Source organism: Acomys minous (genome assembly GCF_964271855.1).
Source record: "Acomys minous genome assembly, chromosome: 5".
Taxonomy (NCBI): domain Eukaryota; kingdom Metazoa; phylum Chordata; class Mammalia; order Rodentia; family Muridae; genus Acomys; species Acomys minous.
In genome coordinates, this window is record NC_140494.1 from 17984071 (window position 1) to 18003222 (window position 19152).

Genomic DNA, 19152 nt, shown 5'->3' on the forward strand with positions numbered 1-19152 from the left:
CTACATGCATCCCCACTGGGCGTGTCTGCGTAGATGTTCTGCATTTCCCCTTCCTATGGGTTTCTTAGCAACGGTTAGCTTACAAGTACCTGGGCACTGGACCACATTCCAATTCCCTTCCCACTCAGACTACCCAGACATTGTTCCCACCACCCATGCTTTCCCCCCTCTTCTTCTCAGTATTTCCTGCCCTAGTGCAGACCCTCTTAGCTGTAGCTGACCTCACACTTGACCTAACTAATGCCCGTCCCACCTCCCACCCGGCTGCCTCGCTTCCCCCCTTTCTTCATAGCAGAACTCACTGGATTGTACATACTGGGCTCGCTCCCCTCCCTCTTCATATCCACTCCAGCTGGACTTTCCCTGACACTGGCTTCCTTAATATTACTTGTGCTCCAGGCAGCCAGGCCCATGTCTGCATCAGTAGCTGCTCTTTGCTGTTGCTTCTGATAGGAGCTGATTCCACCGTGTATTCTCCTGGTAATGTGGCCCACTTCTCTTATCTATCTTTCCGAGGTTCTTTGGTGTGCATGACTTTTTTGTTATCATTCTCCAACTAGAATGCGACAGCAGAGTGTTTCACTGTCTCGGCAATGCTGGCGCTCTTGATGCCTGAAGAAGTGCTCAATATGGAGAGAGGATTAAGTCCTGAGTCATTGTCTGTGGTGCATTCTTACTAGAGACACATAGACACAGTGAAGCCACTGTCCCTGCCCCTGAAGAACATGCATGTAAATTTTAAGTTGAAACTTGTACAGAAAAATAGAATACAAATAAAAGGGCACCCTAGCATGTGTGTGTAGATAACATACAGACAGTACAGAGAAAGGAGAAACCACCAGATTTGAGGATGTTCCATCCAGATGGATTTTAATTCTGCTAAGACCTCACCAAATGAAACAGAGGAGGGCATGGCCAGGAGAGGAAGGGGAGGCAAGGAAGGAGGGATGCAGCCCCATGTCTAAGACAAGCCCACTAGAGAGCTCCGACGACCTACATAGCACATTGGCATTAATAGCCAGGGACAAATCTAGAAACTCCTTCCTCCTCGACTTAAAAAAGTAAAAAAGACAGGGACCTTGGCTTCACCAAAGACAAAGGTCTACAGAGACGAAATGGTGCAATTCTACTGGAAGAGGGGGAAAGTAAAGTAAAGTCACAGTTTGTGCAGGGAGCAGTATGCCAGCAGATGATAAACATGGGGTATGGCTGGTCAGCAGGGATCAGGCCAACTTTAGTTTATGGACATTGATACAGGGACTAGAGTATCCTAGACACAGACAGAAGAAATGTCTCCTTGGATCCAACTGAACTGAAGGGAATTATTTCCTGTCATCACAGAGATTTGAGAAGGCATGTGTAACTCCTGAAAGGCAGACCTGAATCCAATAATCAATGGGTGTTCCTAACACACCAGCTCAGCCTGCTAGCGACATGATCAAAATCCAGAATGTAAAACCTCAAGGTTAAGACTGAGACTAGGTATCAGGTGACCTGAGACATGCGGCATTACTGTGCACATCTGCGGTCCAAAATGACACATCTTGTGCCTTGCCATAGTCTTCTTGCTCTACGCTGACAACAACAACAACAATTGGCCATGCCTGTAGGTGTCAGTCTCTCTACAGATTTCATTCAGTGTTGTATAGATGGTGCCAATGCAATCATTTCTGACACAGTAAAGAAACTTTTATAGCACAATTGAGACTATGTGTGATGAAGCAAAGTCCTGAAAGAAACAGAAGATTGCAGCTGTGTTTATCAAAAGTACAGAAGACATTATATTAAAGGTCTATGGAGCCAAATGGCACTAGACTTTATGAAATATTTCATCATTTGCGCCCAGAAAGTCAGGCTTCAAATGGTCCTAGTTTCACCCCTCCCCCCACCCCTGTCTTTCTCTCTCTCAGTCTTTCTTTGGCTCTTTATCACATTCAGGAGCTATATCCATAAGCCCCAAATAGACCCTAAAGTGGGCACTATGATGTTTATGAATAAATGAATGAATGAATGAATGAAATACTCATTGCCATTTTCTAAATGCAGAATATGGACAAGAAAGATTCCCCAACTGTCCAATCCTGAGCAAACATGAATCTGGATCTCATATCTATATTCTATGGAATCACATAACCAGGCTGATTGTATCTAGGAAGCAAATAAACAAAATAATAGAATGTTGAGTCAATCAGTTGTTTCTAGACAAAAGTATTTTCCATTTGCGTTACCGATGGACTTGCCTTGCCCATCTTGAACCAGGTGCTGCACTTCAATATTCTAGGCCTGCGACTGTGCAGTAAGGGCTCCCTAAGGAAGTCAGAACCCACAAAGTAGAATTTCCAAAGGTGTAAAATATTTACCTTTACTCATGGGAGCATATCATTAGGGGTGTGTGTGTGTGTGTGTGTGTGTGTGTGTGTGTGTGTGTGTGTGTGTGTGTGTGTGTACACAGGACAATCTAAAAGAGAATTGAAGTACTCTTTAAAATCCATTGAACTAGTTACATTTTAAAAATGATAAGGCCACAAGGGAGGAATGTAATGGGGCATGCTTCCAATGAAAAGGTTCTAAGCAATCAAGAATTGTGGCATTAAGCTCTTACTTTTAACATCATTTGAGGGGTGCTGATGAGCAGTCCCCGTGGGCTGTGAAACAGTTTGACAAAGCATTAAAGAGCTGTTTAAGTCCCTCTTCTTCCTGTCACATAGTAGAGCAGCTGGAACCACTATAACCAATACTGTGATGTAAGCAAAGCAATCTTTGTAACTTCCAGGACAATAACGTGTATTAACAAGCAAGTGAAGAGGGCAAACTACCACCTGGGGTAAAGCTAGTTTCCTTCTGGTGACTTACAAAACATATCAGTTGTCAGCCCCAAACTGTTTAGAATATATCCTGAATTGCTCCATGATTATTCTGCTGTCAGAATGTTCTGAGAAGAAGTTTAATTGGAAATCAATAATCCTGGCAAACATTACGTCACTTCATTTTCTGGTGTAGGAAATTCACCTAGATGTGAAACGGTGCCTTCAAAATTAATGGTTTGATATATTGGCCGCACAACATAATCACCTGAAGCAGATGTGACGGAGGCAAGGGAGAGATCAGGCTAGTGACACCTGTAGTCCCAGGACTCAAGAGGCTGCAGCAGGAAGAGCTCAAGTTTGATGACAGCCTAGATGACACAGAATATATCTTGAAAAAAGGACAACACTCCTAAGGGCCTATATCCTACTTTGACTTGAACCAAATGCAGAGGCTAAGATATGGGCACCTCTTATCACTAGATGCTTTTATGATTTGGATAATCTGCAAGTATTGAGGACTACTTTCCTAAGCCTAATTATCCCCCAGAATTTTTGCCCTTAGGCTTTCAACTACTTGGGGGCAGATATAAAATTATGACAATTCTGTAGCCTAGAAACGCTACCACGCAGGCAGTAGGAGATGAGTCACGACTGTAGCCCCAAGATGGGCCCATCTCAGGACAGCTGTTTCCCAGTCAGTGCCCGGAGCTTTCAGGAGGCTCATAACTAGATCTTTGGTCATCAGCATCACATGGGTCCCACTTGGATGTAGTACTAGGATGCTTACCACTTAAGTACTTACTCTTCTCTCTGCCTGTAATCTCCTTCCCTCAGTAACCATAAGACTTCCTCCTCCCAAGTCTGCATGCCAGATTAATGGACAGTTGAATTTTTCTAAACACTAGAATTATACACACACACACACCCGCCGATGCTGTTCCATCTCCATCCTCACTAACTTGCCTTAATTTTTAAATGGTACTTGTCACGCTGACATCAGGTATCCATGTGCATCTCTGCTATCTTTGCTCCTCCATAAAAATTTAAATTCTCTAACTTTTTATGAGACGGGGGGGGGGGGTGGTGTGTGGAGGAGTCATCTCACCATGTTCCCCAGATAAATATGCCTGGCCAATGTGAACATCTAGCTGGCATTCTGCAAATACGTATTTTAGGAATGATATCTTTAGCAGCTGTGTTCTCTGTGCTCAGTATAAAGGGAATCCTATTGTATGAGGTACAGCTGGAGCTGCCCCAATGACGCCACTCCTCCACCTCACCATCTCACTCCCAAGATCACTTTATGCTAATATCCTGGCATACTGTCCACCATGGGATTTCTTCCACTTGCTTTTGGGTTGCTGCTCCTCTATTCTTGATCTCTTGTCCTCTCTCCATCTTCACCCTTCTATTTCTCCAATGCACCCTCCCTAGAATGATTTCTGGAAACATCTACAAAGGTCTTAAACCAACCTACTAACTAATGATGTAAATGGCTAAGGATTTTGTTGCTGTTGAGATGGGGTCTCACTATGTAGCTGGTTCTGGCCTTGTACTGGAAATGCAATTGCTTCACCTTTTCAAGACAAGTTTTCCCTATGGCACTTGGCCACGGCCAGGGGGTTTGAAGACTCTTGCTTTGTAATGTGCTGGCCCCACTGTGGCTCTTGAGAAGTCTAAAGCCCACTTCTCCTCTGGAAGCTTTCTGGGTTTTGGTTCCTAGTGTGATGGGATCTGTGTCTGGGATGGACAGCAATAGATGCTTTGAATATAAAAATCTAGACTCTAATTTTGGAATTAACTCTAGCTTGTAACTATTTGGGGTGTGAACTGCTGGGCAATTTTTTTAACTTTCAAGGTTTCCTATTTTCTGTCTTTGCTTTTATTCTTTCAGAGGAGCCCCTTCATCCTTTCACCATTTTGTTTTTACTGTCATTTTCTAATTTCCAAAAGCATTCTCATTCTGAGCTTTTAAAGATAAATTTTGTTTTAGTTATACAAATATACATTCGCCTTCAAGGGTATTTACTAATAATTATTTCTTTTGTAGCCTCTCTATAAGACAAAGATGCTGGCTTCGTGGTTCCCTGTAAGGCATTCTTGCTGAGTGTTTTATATAGGAAACCTCTGATAGAACATATAGTTTAATCACCGTGCGGTCTGTCCAAAGAATGGCCTTTCTCACAACTAGAGGAAATACACATAAGAAATAGAAGCCGAGCTTCCAAAAGATCAAGGCGGAGAAGCAGAACGAGAACTCAACATTCAGGATCACTTTCCCTTGCCATCTAGTGTTCCCCTTTTCTGTCTACAGCCCCCTTGTCAGGGGTCTTCTGCTTTACTGCCTATAGACGAATCTGCAGTTTTATAGCAAAAACAAATCATTCTTACCAGGCCAATTGATGGCTCTGACTTCAAACCAAGCCTCTTGGTCTTAGTCTTACTGTCACCAACTTCTTCAGGAACACTGTGTTTCACTTTGTCTCACAGTTTTCCTATTGCCGATCTGAATATTCCCCAAATACACAACTTTCCTGAGTACACGCTACCTCCTACTGTCAGCTTCCACATATTATTACTTACTTTACTTCTGTCCATATGAAGCCCTGTCAATTTATCACTGCTACCACCAGAGCCAATATGTACTCTTTGTATCATACTGTCATCATCCCATGTTTATTCTCGGCTCTCTGAAGGGAGCTGGGCTGCCACCTTGTTCTTCATGTGTAGTGCAGCACTGTACAGGGAATAAGACTACCATTAAGAATCTCAGTTTAATTTGCTTTTCTTTACAAGAATACAATGCTTTAAATAAGTCTGCTTGTAGTTTCCTTTTGATTTTTCATTATCAAATGTGGATTTCAAGTTTCAAGGACAATTTAATCAGACTTGGTAAACAAACATTAATTGCTAGGCAAGACAGGTGTAACATAAATGATTACCTGGTTTAAGCCGGGCGTGGTGGCGCACGCCTTTAATCGCAGCACTCGGGAGGCAGAGGCAGGTGGATCGCTGTGAGTTCGAGGCCAGCTTGGTCTACAAAGTGAGTCCAGGTTAGCCAAGGCTAACACAGAGAGACCCTGTCTCGAAAAACCAAAAATAAATAAATAAATAAATAAATAAAAATGATTACCTGGTTTGAAACATGTATGTGTTCACACACACACATACACACACACACACGAATATAGGTGTACGCTTATACTTATATTTCAAGTTTATACTTATTTACTGAATGCGAGTATTTTGTCTGCATGTATGTATGTACATCATGTGTGCGCCTGGTGCTTTGTAGGTCAGAAGAGGGCACTGGATCCCTTGCAACTAGACTTACAGATGGTTATGAACCACCTCATGGGAGTGAGGAACCAAACCTGATTTCTCTGCAAGAACAGGTGCTCTTTCCTGCTGAGCCATCTTGCTAGCCTCTTGTGTGTACACTTACATAGCAGTCAACCTTTATATTTAGAACAGGCACATCTGTTTTCTTAGATTAACAGTCTCAGGGTTTTCTCTTTTCTCCAACAGGATATCCATCACAAGAGTCACTGCTGACATCTCCCTCGCCAAACGCTCAGTATTAAACAATCCCAGTAAGCATGCAATAATAGAAAGATCCAACACAAGGTCAAGCTTAGGTAAGTCCACCAATACCAGTGAGCTTAAGCTTCTTAAATACCCTACGGCTAAGAGTAACAGTGAGCAGATCTGACTAAAGAGTAAGTCCAGGTACCCGAAAGAAAAACTGGGGTCAACAGCTAGTCTATAGTCCTAATGATTTCCTAATGTAGATTATTAAGACGGTTTGTCAAAACATTCCACTTGCGATCAGTGTTATGATTTGTTTCGGTAATGTTCACTGAATACTTACATCAGTGGCGAAATCATATCCAAAACAGAATACTTTATACACCAAGACTGTTAACAGAGGAAGTCAAATCCTGTCTGCTGAGTTGCATCCATATTTTTATTTGTGGGGACATTGGTGGATTTACAGGGAGGTGACTGGAAATTGTTCACTAATGTATAATAAGATAAAGTTCAGGCCTTCCAGCAGCTGCTATAGCTTGCTGAAACATGTGCCTGGTATTTTAATTACTGGTATACCTTTATATTATTAGGTTTCTGGTTTTATACATTTGTAAAAGTTGTGGGACATGTTTAGATTCACTTAATTCTTTATGTTAAATATGTAAAGCCTTTGGAAGGCAGGGTTTTAGCATAGAGGTTTCTCAGTTACCCTGAACTATAATTATATAAATAGAACAATATAAATAATAACACTTTATCCTTTAGTAATACTTCATTAAACTGTTTTTGGGAGTCTGAAGGGATAGTTCAATGAACAGCACACTTCCTGCCGAGAACTGGAGTCTAGTTCCTAGTACACATTAGGCAGCTGACAGAAGAGCACTTGTAACTCCAGCCACAAGGAATCTGGTACACTCTTCCGGCCTCTGGGGGCACATGCACCATGTCCACACATAGAACTGCTTTTTCTCCTGCCTAATAAACCCTTATGATATTTAGTGACATGGGTCTAGAAGTACATTTGGGATGTAGCTTTGGCAGCACTTCATAGGATGAGGCAGAAAGACTAAGTTCAAAAACAGAGTGGGCCACAACATGGCACGCCATCTTATAACTGTTCTTTTTTAAAGAAGGAAAATGTGATCATTTTCATTTATAGTAATCTCATTTTATTTGATACTTAAAGAAACTGTTACAAAAATGATCACCTCATGGATTTAACCAATTAACGAAGTCAAGCAGTTTATTTACAGTGACCCACTAAATCAACAGCAGGATAAACTGGTACAGGTTGCCAATGCTTCTACAACTATTGGTTGTGCAGTTTTTGGAATGCCTCTGCTACTCCATGTATTTTACTGGCCAGGGACTGGGTACCAAACAACACGCCAAAGCCTGAGAGTGGAAGGATGGGCTTGATACAGCCCTGGAACCCAGGAGCTTAGAACAGTACTAAGGCAAATAAGAGGCACTGGGGGTGCAGAGTGAAAGTGTTCTTATGGGGAAAACGGTGCCAAGGAGCTGATGCTGAAGTAGGGGTAGGCCATGAGGAGCTTTCCCAGGGGGCGGCCGGAGCTGAGACTTGAAGCGTGGAAACCTGTAGAAGGGAAAGAGGATGAGGCAGCGGATGAGGAGATTTGAGACAGTGGTAATTATAAGAAGCTTCTGGAAAACATGTCATTTTAGTTAAAGTGTATAGTTTAAGGGAAGGCGAGGTAGAATTTGTACCATAAGGAGGTATAGGGTAAGGCATTAAGGAACTGTTAAATCTCCTTTGCTTATTCTTAGGGCATTAGGGTAAGATACTGTTGCTGGGCAGTATTCTAGGTGCCAGACTCACAGAGACACAAAATACAGATATAAACAAACTGAAAATTGCAGATAGCTAGTCAGTGGCTCATGAACCCAGGGAGCAGAGAATAAACTGAGGAGGGCATTAGTGGATACAGGGAAGGCCTCTAGGAGGAAATGACATTCTAGTCAGTGACACTTTCATCAGATAGCTGCAAATACAGACCTATTGGTAGCCAATATTGCTTTATATAGAATCTTTACTGTCCCGTACACAGAGTAATGGAAAGCAAATTGCAGACATATTTTGCCGATTTTATTCATTACAAATATATAAACTACTACCAGAACAGGATACAGTCCATATATTGTAGTTCAGTCTCTCAAATCTCTCACTTTTCACAATTTTTTTCTGGGGAAAAAAAAAACTGGGCAACTTATTCTGAAGGCCTGATTTTTGCTGTTACATTATCACTGATGCAATTCTGTCCCCCATGTTTCTTACACACTTAAGAGCTTGATCAGATAGGATATGCAGTAATTTATTGTATCAAGACGTATGTATCACAGTGCTGTGTGACCAAACATTAGTTTGCTGTTAGTATCTCAGGTGACTAGGTTGTGGTTCCCCAAAGCTTCTAAGTAAATAATTTGATACAAATGGTTGGTGACTTGCCTTTTCTAGAATATGTGTTAAAATCATCTCCAAGAATGTTATGCCACTGATATGGATGAATGAAAGAAACTGAAGCATTCATAGGCCCCGGTTGACTGGTGTGAAGTAGTCTAGTAGACTTGACCCTCTCACCTCTGGTCAGAGCTAGAAGCTACATGCTGTGCTTTGCAGTTCAATACTAAATTATTAAAATTTTAAAATTCCATTTTTTTCATTCAGACTAGCCACATTTTTAAGTGCTGAGTACCCACCCACACATGGTCAGCAGCCACCACATGAGGTCGTGTGGACAAGTTTACCCATCATTACAGATATTCAACTGGGGAGTACTGTTGTGGGACCTTTGGGAAAACTGCCTGCTGAAATATGAATACCATAAAACCATTTTTAACTGAGATTTTAATTACAACATGCACCCCTTACCTTTCCTCCCCCAAAGCCCTCCCTACTCTCCTTTAAATTCACGGCCTCTTTCTTTACGAACTGTTATCGCACGCATATGCATAGACGCGTATATTCCCAGGAACACCTGTGAAGTCTTGAACACCTTGGCTGCTCAACTCTGAGCTGAGCAAGGAGGACATGAATGAGTATGCCAAACTGGATAGAGAAAAGCCCCTGAGACCTCAACCCTACACAAACAACTACAGAACCTGGGGGCCAGAGAGGTGGTCTTCTCTAGGGCAGAGCATTCCAACGTCAGCCTGAAGACATCCACAGTTAGCACTGAATGCACTCAACAGGTTATACTTAGGACCATGCCTTCATTGTTGAAAATATGAGGAGTGTGGTTTAGGCCACGTGTCTAACAGGCGCTCTTTATCTCTTTTTCGGCTGTACTTCTTTATGTAAGAGATGGCACAACATAATATGCTCATGTACAAGGGAAGAGGGTACATTTGGTGCTAGCTGAAAGGACGATTCCTGCAGCACTAAAGGTGTGAGGAAATAGCCTTTGCCAAAGGACACCTTTTATTAGTTGACTAGAGTAACTAAAACTGCAGCTGTCCTGCTGTCACTCCGCATGAAGAGATGGTGTGTCATTTCATTCCCGCTTACTGTAGTTTAGAGATGTGTGCATTTAAATAAATGAGCTCTGTTTAAACACTTACAGCGGAAGTTCAGAGTGAAATTGAAAGGATTTTTGAACTTGCGAGAACACTGCAATTGGTAGTCCTTGATGCGGATACAATTAATCACCCAGCTCAACTCAGTAAGACCTCTTTGGCCCCTATCATAGTGTACGTAAAGATTTCGTCACCCAAGGTAAGTGGGGTTGCACTGGTTTTCTACAGTCAGACATTTCTGCCATGTGTCTTATGCTCTGTTTTCCAGTAGTCACAGGCTCTGCCTTTATCATAGAATTTTTGAAAAACAAATCCACACTCAAGAAGTTCTAAGAGAAGTGTGAGTGTGGTTAGCGCTGTGGCTCTGAGCAGTGGCCTTAAATTGTGGCTCAGGGGTCACTGCAGTGCTTTCAGAGGGTGTGTAATGTGGGAGCTGCTTCTTGATCCAATTAAGATGTCCTTCCCTTTCCGCACTCTTGGCATCTGCATAGATGGTGGTAAAGATGCTGGCAGTCCAAGCATGAATGTGGAGTGTAGACGCAAACACATCCTTATGTTCTCAGTTACAAACAAGTCAAGAGCTGGAATCACCTCAGAATGTCCTGGTGCAGGATAACCAACTGTTTAACACTGTGCAGTGAAGTGAAGCGTCAGCTATTGTGCAGAGCAGACTGTCGCAAGGACAAACACCGATGCCACTGTGCCATGAGCGCCTGTCCTTAGGACTGCTGACGCGATGCTCATTCAGACCTAAGCACTCTGCAGATCTTTTCTTAAGTAAAATCAGTCAGACATTTCAAGAGTGGTTTTTGGTTTTTTTGGTTTTTTTTTGTTTTTTTGGTTTTTTTGCCAACAATATTGATACTAAACAATGAAGAATGTAAATGTGTAGACGACAGAGAACACCATGGCCTCACAAGCCATGCAAAGGGAAGGTCCAGGCAGAATCCAGCGCAGAGAAAGGTCGTTTTTACTCTGGTACATGAAGCTGCTCCACATGGCTCCTGAGTCCTCATGGCCACAGGCCTTAGCGGGAATAAACATGCCCGACTTCAGTATAGCATCAAAGAATGTCACCTACTCTCTGAAGAGTCACACCTGGCATATACTCCCTTATTTAACTGTGTGTCTGTAGTGATCTTTTTACAAATATCAAGAAAACCATACATCATAGCAGACTGCATACAATAGGTATTCAAGATTTCTTAAAAGTGAGCTATATCAACATGTGCCAGATTTATTTTCAAATTAATGAAAAGTGCTAAGATTTCTGATAAATATTAAATATATTTTCTACAAAACAGTGGCCCTTTGGGGTTCATGATGTTTTTAAACTTCAACAGGTGAGGAGGCAGGAAGTTTGAGAACTGTTAGGTGAAAAGCTTGAAGAGACGTACACATGTTAATTTGTGGTTTGTAAAATAGTCCGCAGTGTACTCTGTGGCTTACCCAGGTCCAGATAGTCCTCTGTTACATACCTGTACCTTTTCCAGGTTTTACAAAGGCTAATAAAATCTCGAGGGAAATCTCAAGCAAAACACCTCAATGTCCAGATGGTAGCAGCTGACAAGCTGGCCCAGTGCCCTCCGGTAAGCTATCTACATGGTGCAAACAGCTGACGGGATCAGACTTGCGTTTTAAATCTGAACCTGCATACCTGTGCAAGAGACCCCTCCTCACTTACAGTAGAGTCCACCACAGCCTGTGTGACCATGCATTTTGAGCATGTGTAGGACAGGTAATGATCACCCTTCCAAATATGTTACATGCATCCTGTGCAGGCCTCACCTTCTAACACAGGCCTATGGCTTGTAAGATGGACTCATTTAGAGTTTGGTTTTTGTCTCCTCTTAACAAGTATCTGAGAAATTGACTTGGATCATGTCAGATGAAATACTAATTTGGGGGGGAGGGGGATGCCAGTGTGAGCAGGCCTAGGACAACATATGTAGAGGTTAGAGGACACTTGGGTGTTGGTCCCCACCTTCTATCTTGAGACAAGGTGTCCTGTTGTTGGCCACTGTGTAAACCGGGCTAGCTGGCTGGCTGATTTCCAGGGTTCTCTTGTCTGTAGGAATGCTGGGACTATGGAACCCAATGCTATGCATCTGGCTGGAGTCACATGGGTTCTGGAGACTCACACCATGGCCCTCACGGTTGCACAGCACTTTTCCCCAGTGAGCTATCTCACCAGCCCCAAACCAAGCTTTGAAACACGCTGTTTCCTAGAAACACATCCTACTTTTATGTATTAAACTTTGGGACTGCAGCTCCCATCTAATGCTCTCAACTATTCCAGAAGCTATAAAAGATACATTTATGAATTTGATTGATTTAAAGTTATGTTAAATTTCTTGATCAATAATTTTAAATCTTCAAAAGTAAAAGACCTCTTCCCTCACTGACCTCTCCCCACATTGAAGTGTTAAGTTTGGATCATGTCAAAATGTCAGTAGTTTGGGCTACTTCTGCCAAAGAGCATGACCTAATCTTGCCTCATTAGCTTCTAGAGCTTTCTACAGTCTATATCAAGAGCAAGCACCCTTCTGAATTGTTTGAATTTTTCATGTTGTTCTACCACAGTATCTGTGTGGGTTTTTTTTTTTTCCACAACTGGTAACTCCCTTGCATTGCCCTTATAAATCATGCTGACAGTTGTTCATTTCCCAGAAGTTAGTTAACCATTCAGGGCTTTAGATACGGATTTGAGCGCTCGCTCTCTCTCTCACAAATCTAAGAGAGTCAGCTACCAGAAAAGGAAGGAAAAAATTAAAAAAAAAAAAAGAAAGAAAGAAAAACAGGGCAAAAACATTACATTGGGAGCAGAGGAAGCGAGGCCCGTGCTGTGTTAATGTGCTGTCTGAAATGCTTGCTTTAGCAGGAGTCATTTGATGTGATCTTGGATGAGAACCAGCTTGAGGATGCTTGTGAGCATCTTGCAGACTACCTGGAGGCATACTGGAAGGCCACCCACCCACCCAGCAGTAACCTCCCCAACCCTCTCCTTAGCCGGACTTTAGCCACGTCGACCTTACCTCTGAGCCCCACCCTAGCCTCTAACTCACAGGTAAGAGCGCTTCCTTTTATGGTCTGCATAGGGAATTGAGCTGCCTCAGCGGATACCCCTGGGACTGAAGCCAGAGAGGGAACATCGTGCTTGCTCTACTATCCTGTGTGCCATTTAATCAAGTCTGTCAGTTCAGTAAGGCTGTATACTGAACACTCTGCAAACACCTCAGCCTCGGAAGCCCACTAGGAGGTGGGGCTGGCCGAGTCAAACCCTCTGAGCTCTTGCTGTGTTTCTAACTTCAGCAAGGTTGTTCCTGACTCCAAAACCATGGTGGTGAGCGGGCTAGCTTGAGTGGCTGAATAAGTAGTTGCCCCATCTTATGCCACTGGCCTAAAAGCTTAGCTTTCTGGGAGGCTGAGGCAGAAGGGAAAGTTAGCAGCCAACTCACGGACATTGTCTCCTCTGGTAAGGCTCTAGAACAGTATGTGTCCCATATAAATGCCCCATCTGAACGAGTTTTAACTTACTCAAGCAGATTAGTTAAGACTAGCGTATAAGACACAGGTAACCAGAGTCACACAAAACTACAAAAGAATATCCTTGCCCTTTTGGTAAAATTGTTTCAAAAAAGGAAAAAAAAAAAAAAGGTTTTAGGAACACGAGTCCAATTTAAGCAGTGTCACCCACCAGGTATTTCCAAGGATGGCGAGCCTAAGCCAGGCTGGCTTCATTGCAGCATCTGGGCTACCTGGCAAAGGATGTACTTACACAGTGCTGTTCTCAAGGCACTCTAGCTCCTTGGATGATGTCCGTAGCCAACACCTTCACATGTGTCCCCCTTCGCTCCAGGGTTCTCAAGGTGATCAGAGGACTGATCGCTCTGCTCCCCGGTCCACTTCTCAAGCTGAAGAAGAACCTTGTCTGGAACCAGTCAAGAGATCCCAACACCGTTCTTCCTCGGCCACACACCAAAACCACCGCAGTGGGACGGGTCGAGGCCTCTCTAGGCAAGAGACGTTTGACTCTGAAACCCAGGAGAGCCGAGACTCTGCCTATGTGGAGCCAAAGGAAGATTACTCACATGACCACGTAGACCATTATGCCCCGCACCGAGAACATAACCACAGAGATGAGACCCACAGACACCGAGAGTCTCGCCACCGCTCTAGGGACGTGGGCCGAGAGCAGGACCACAACGAGTGCAACAAACAGCGAAGCCGGCATAAATCTAAGGACCGCTACTGTAGCAAGGAGGGGGAAGTCATACCTAAGAGGAGGGACGAGGCTGGCGAGTGGAACAGGGAGGTCTACATCCGCCAGTGACCGTGTTTCTGCCGCGAGTCGTATGTAACATCATCCTTAGGCAAAATCTTTGGGGGCTACATTGCAACCATCTGTGATCTGTCTTGTATACTCTGTATTGCTGTTGCTTGAATAGCAATAGCATGCAACCAAGTATTAATACACATCCTTTTGTGAGTACCACATAAATTGGCCTAGTACAGCTGCAGTCCTCCGTCCATGTCCTAGACTCTCTCAAAGCTGTTTGGGGTGGCTGCCACCAGAACAGAGTGGCTTCAGAAATGCAGTCAATGTATCCAGTGAGCCAGATGCAGCACAGATAACAAGTGGAATTTCTCCATATTTTTAATACCCAGCTACCTGACCTGTCATTCTTTCATGGACCACTGTTTCTTGCTTGTACCTCTGGCTGACTAAATTTGGGGACAGATTCAGTCTTGCCTTACACAAAGGGGATTATAAAGTTAGACTCTATTTTCTATGTACTAGTACTGTGTACTGTATAGACAGTTTGTAAATGTTATTTCTGCAAACACCTTATTATAATTATATATAATATATATATATATATCAGTTTGATCACACAATTTTAGGGTCTTAATGCCAAGTCAGCAGATTTGCTTTATGAATCACAGGGACTAGAAATGCCCACATTCAGGAAATTTCTAATAACATTGTCTAGATCCCTCTCCCATTCTAAAAGAGCGCCTGTACATATTGTAAATACGTGTGACTGCTTGACTTGAGGTTTGATTTCTGAATGTAATCCCATCCTTGTAAAAGTTTTTAATTTTAACCATAAATTATGGTAAACATAACCAAACTCCAGAGGTTTTTCTACTCCATACAGTCCACACTGATTGTGACAAACACATTCTTAGCAGCTAGTGTCTGTTATAGTCACTGCACTGGAGTATCTAAGCCGAACCCGCCATGTGCACATGAGTGTGTGTGTGAATGTGTAAGTGACTGAAGTGAAGTGGAACGCAAAAGACTAATGCAGAAACTCGGGGCTGATGGCTGAGACTTCTGCCCACCTGGCTTCGTTTTTTAATCGTGTTGTATGTTGCTTTAAAACCCACTGAGCAGCCAGGGAATGTGAGGAAGCCTGAGGAAGCTTGCTGCCAAAGGGACTCGGGATGCACTCGGCTGCTGACCCCTTGCTTTTGCTCCTGGCAAGAGGAAAGGGGCGTCTTGTACTGTGAGTGCTCCACTGCAGATGTACAATCTTTGTGTGTCAGAGTATTTTGTTTTAGTAAGAAATGTTTACACAGCTTGTGCAATTATTTCGTAGGGAAATAAATTTTTATACCTTGTCCCACTTCACTTTCTAACCTTGCCTATTGCTCCTGTTTTTATCTTCAGTTACCTACTGTTCTCCCAGCATCCCTATCTGTCAAAATCTAGAAAGTGCTTCTTACAACCAAGGCTTCTGCTAAAGCTTTACAAGTTATCAGGACAAAATGCGATGATGTGAAGTGAAAAAGTTACTGTTTTCTTATACAAGACATCTCTGAAGGAGAACCTGGAAGACGCTTTCTTCACGCCCCAGTTTGCCTGTGTTAGGAAGCTTACAACTCTCTTAGCTAAGGCTATAAAATCTGTCTCTCAAGAGCCCAGTGCTGATGGATAGGTAAGACTGTTTAGCTGCACAAACCCCTAGCAGTTGAAGCTTTCCCCCCAGGAAAACGCCTCTCTGTGATTACCCAATCAGATCAGTATATTACTAAAACAAATAATGGTTACAATAAATAACTTTTTGTTTCCTGTTAATTCCATGTTCTTCCCAAATATTCTTAGGCATTTATAACTAATGCACTTTTGCATTTAAAGTGGTTTTAGATTTAATACTTTTATCTTATACCCAAGAAAATGAGAGCACTTAAAAATTGAGCTGCATATACTATTGCACCAGTGTTTTACCTGCATAATTAAAAATTTCCCGTAGAATCAGCACTATACTAATTACAGGATTTACAGACTTTACACACATTAATTTCTGACCCGTATTTATCACAACCAGATGTTCAGCAGTGATCTACTCCTCTCCTATGTGTTTGTTTCATCCACAGGAATGACTCTGAGACACTTAGGCTCATGAAGGATGAATGGTGGTTCTCTTACCTGCAACTGCCCTTCATCCCTTTCAAAGAACAGTTCCTATGGTGTCCATCTGTTTAATTTGGGACCCAATTCTTAAGTCCTACCTTGACTGTGAACATTTGCGAGCACATCAAGTCATTCCTCCATTCTGCCAAAGGATCTGACATATGGCACCTGTGTGTGAAAGCTGCACAGTGGGTCTGTACCAGCAGTGTGCGATGCATCTAGAAATATAGAAATAATCCCATGGAAGATGGGTTGTTTACTCACTGGCGGAAGGCAATGCCAGTCTTCTCACAAGCAAAAGCTCAATCTTAACCTCTCGGTTGTCGAATCCTGATTTTTTTTCTGTAGTCAACCGGGAAATGCTGGGGATGTAGTTAACAGTATTATTCTTCCATGTCAGTCATTCTGGTTTTTCCTATGCTTTCTCTACTGCTCACTCACTGTTACAAAAAAGGTGCTGCTAAACGTAGGATGTCTTAGTCATACTGTGCTGCAGACAATGCCACATTTTAACATGGCCTGCTCTGCATTCCTGTTAAACACTCACTCGCTGTCATGACACTGAACTGTTTAACGAACTTGGTTTAAAGTAATTCATGGAAACAAATAAAGAGCTGGCTTCTGCACTGTTTACCAGTGGTATTAATTGCCATCTTAGGAATGAGGATGTTAGATTCTACATTGCCATGAGGAATATCTCCGTCTGGCCAATGCCAATAACCAGATGTTTGTTTGGTAATCTTCCTTCAATATTTAAGTAAAACAAACACACACCAAGGTAGGTAAAAGACTTTTACAATGTAAACCAAAGAGTCTTCTTTCCACCTTAATTCAACCTGTAGTATAATTCAGACTCATATTTAGAAGCTTACTTCATTTTTAAGAGGACCCATAGCTTCCCTGTATGTTTGGGGAGGGGCCGCCATTTCTCCTTAATGAACTCTGGTCTTATTCCAGCAAGTTCCATACTGGCTCTGAGTCTGATTAACTGTTTTACTTCACTTTGATATATATATATATATATAAACTAAAATCTAACATAGGGTTTTAATTAAAATATATTTACCATTGAATAAATGCCTTTTTCTGTTTTCATAGAAACAATCTATATTAAAACTAAGCATGTTAAAAGCTATGATAATATCCTCCCACATGTCCCTGATTTTTTTCACCTATTGCACTGTTTCGTGTCCTTGAAGAATATGTGGTTTGCCTTCCAATTTGAGGGGAAGAAATCCACTGCAAACATGTTAACAGGGAAAGTGTTAACAGCGTTCTGTGTCCTTGCTGTATCACACACACATGCAGGGCTCTCTTTTGCTAGCTCTGTGTGCACGCTAGTATTTACCAGGATGGCTAAAGGTTGACAGCATGCAGGTTTGCTGCTAGGCTGTTTCTCTCCCATTCTCACCCAGCGTAGCACATAAAGATGTGCAGAGAGAAGGGAAGGCAACAGGGATTATGGAGCCGCTTAAAATAAGTGTTGACAATCTGAGGGATTACACTGAACCCCAGAAACAGCAGTGCCACAAGGAGCACATTTCCCAAGTGTAGGAGTGAGCTCAGGATAACACAGTAAACTGGAGTCACAGTGTGCTGAGAGCCATGGATACAGGCGCTCACATGTACAGAACTCAGTGCTGTTCCAAAGAGCTTTTCTCCAGTTCTAAGAAGTCACCCAAAGGGTATACCTCATCCAGGAGCTGCTGTAGTCAATATGGATGCGGTAAGTCACTGTGAGACCTTCCTACAGAAAACCGACAAAGAAAAAAACCCATCAGCAACTGGTTTCAGTTATCCACTTGACACACCCAAAGTGCAGTAATTTGGAAGGATATAAATGAAAGATAACAAACCAGTCCAGTGTGGTCCACACATGAGCCTTTTGATGTTGCTGGGTAGTGGGAATCTTACTGGAGTCTATCTACAAAGCAGGTCGGATGAGGCCAGAGGTAGGCAGGGCAGAATGGCCACAGTGGCAGGATGCTCGGCTGGCTCAAGTTCTCATTTTGTCCAAGTTGAGTTCAGATTTGGCTAAGAGGAGCTCTTAATTCTGTCTTGATCTATCAGATACTGCTGCCCAGAGCAGTGGCCAAGGCCCAGTGCAAAGTACCAAGGCAGGCCTCAGCTGTCAGGAATTGTTTTCCTTTCGCCTCAAGAATTTTTCTATCATTTTGCATGATCTCTATTCCAGAAAGGGATAAAATACAGCCAAAATGTGGACTACTTTCAATTGTCCTTCTATCTACAAAATAAATATCTATATTTCACCTTTTAGGTTATTATTGACTACAAGCCCAAGATTTATTTAGAAGAGAGCTGAGGGAAGGGGAAATGGCTCAGCAGGCAAAAGCACTTGCTACACAAGTCTGGTGATATAAGTTTGAGCCCCAGAACCCAGGGTAGAGGTGGGCAATTGGCTCCTGAAGGTTGTCCTCTGACTTACACGTATGTCATGGCATGAGCAGTACTTCCACGCACAAATCATACACAGTAAATAAATCTTGAAATTAAGAAGCCAGACTTAGAATTAGTTATCAGAGAGACTGAGGCAGAGGCTCAGGTAAGAAGAACACTTCTCTCAGTCATGATGCAGTCGGGTTACCGCCCATGCTCTGAATGCCTAAAGAAGAAACTACCGCCATCTTGGGAACAAAAAAACAGTTTTTCATAACCACTCGAAAGGCTGAGTTTTATTCTTTTGTTTTTAAACTATTTTCCACATTAGAAAGACTAATGTTTCTGATTTAAAACCGAAAGTATATTCCAGACCCCCACAGGCAACTCCCCCTTTCCTTTCCTAGCCCCCACCTCCCCAGGATCACAGGCACACTGTTCCTTCTGATCCCAGGAAACTGT

General features: G+C 42.7%; 1 protein-coding gene across 17 annotated transcripts in view; it reads left to right on the forward strand.

Annotated features, from left to right (window-relative positions):
* CACNB2 (calcium voltage-gated channel auxiliary subunit beta 2) overlaps window positions 1–16924 on the forward strand; it is a 340356-nt gene extending 323432 nt beyond the window's left edge. For 9 of the 17 annotated variants that reach the window (XM_084782573.1, XM_084782561.1, XM_084782571.1 and 6 more), the window contains 5 exons: window positions 6336–6445; window positions 9920–10071; window positions 11366–11461; window positions 12751–12939; window positions 13732–16924. In XM_084782573.1, coding sequence (XP_084638699.1) covers window positions 6336–6445; window positions 9920–10071; window positions 11366–11461; window positions 12751–12939; window positions 13732–14205 — 1021 coding nt within the window. In that variant the 3' untranslated portion in view covers window positions 14206–16924. The remainder of the gene's footprint in view (window positions 1–6335; window positions 6446–9919; window positions 10072–11365; window positions 11462–12750; window positions 12940–13731) is intronic. The other 8 variants (XM_084782575.1, XM_084782570.1, XM_084782572.1 and 5 more) reach the window with 1 other exon arrangement.
* Window positions 16925–19152: the final 2228 nt, after the last annotated feature.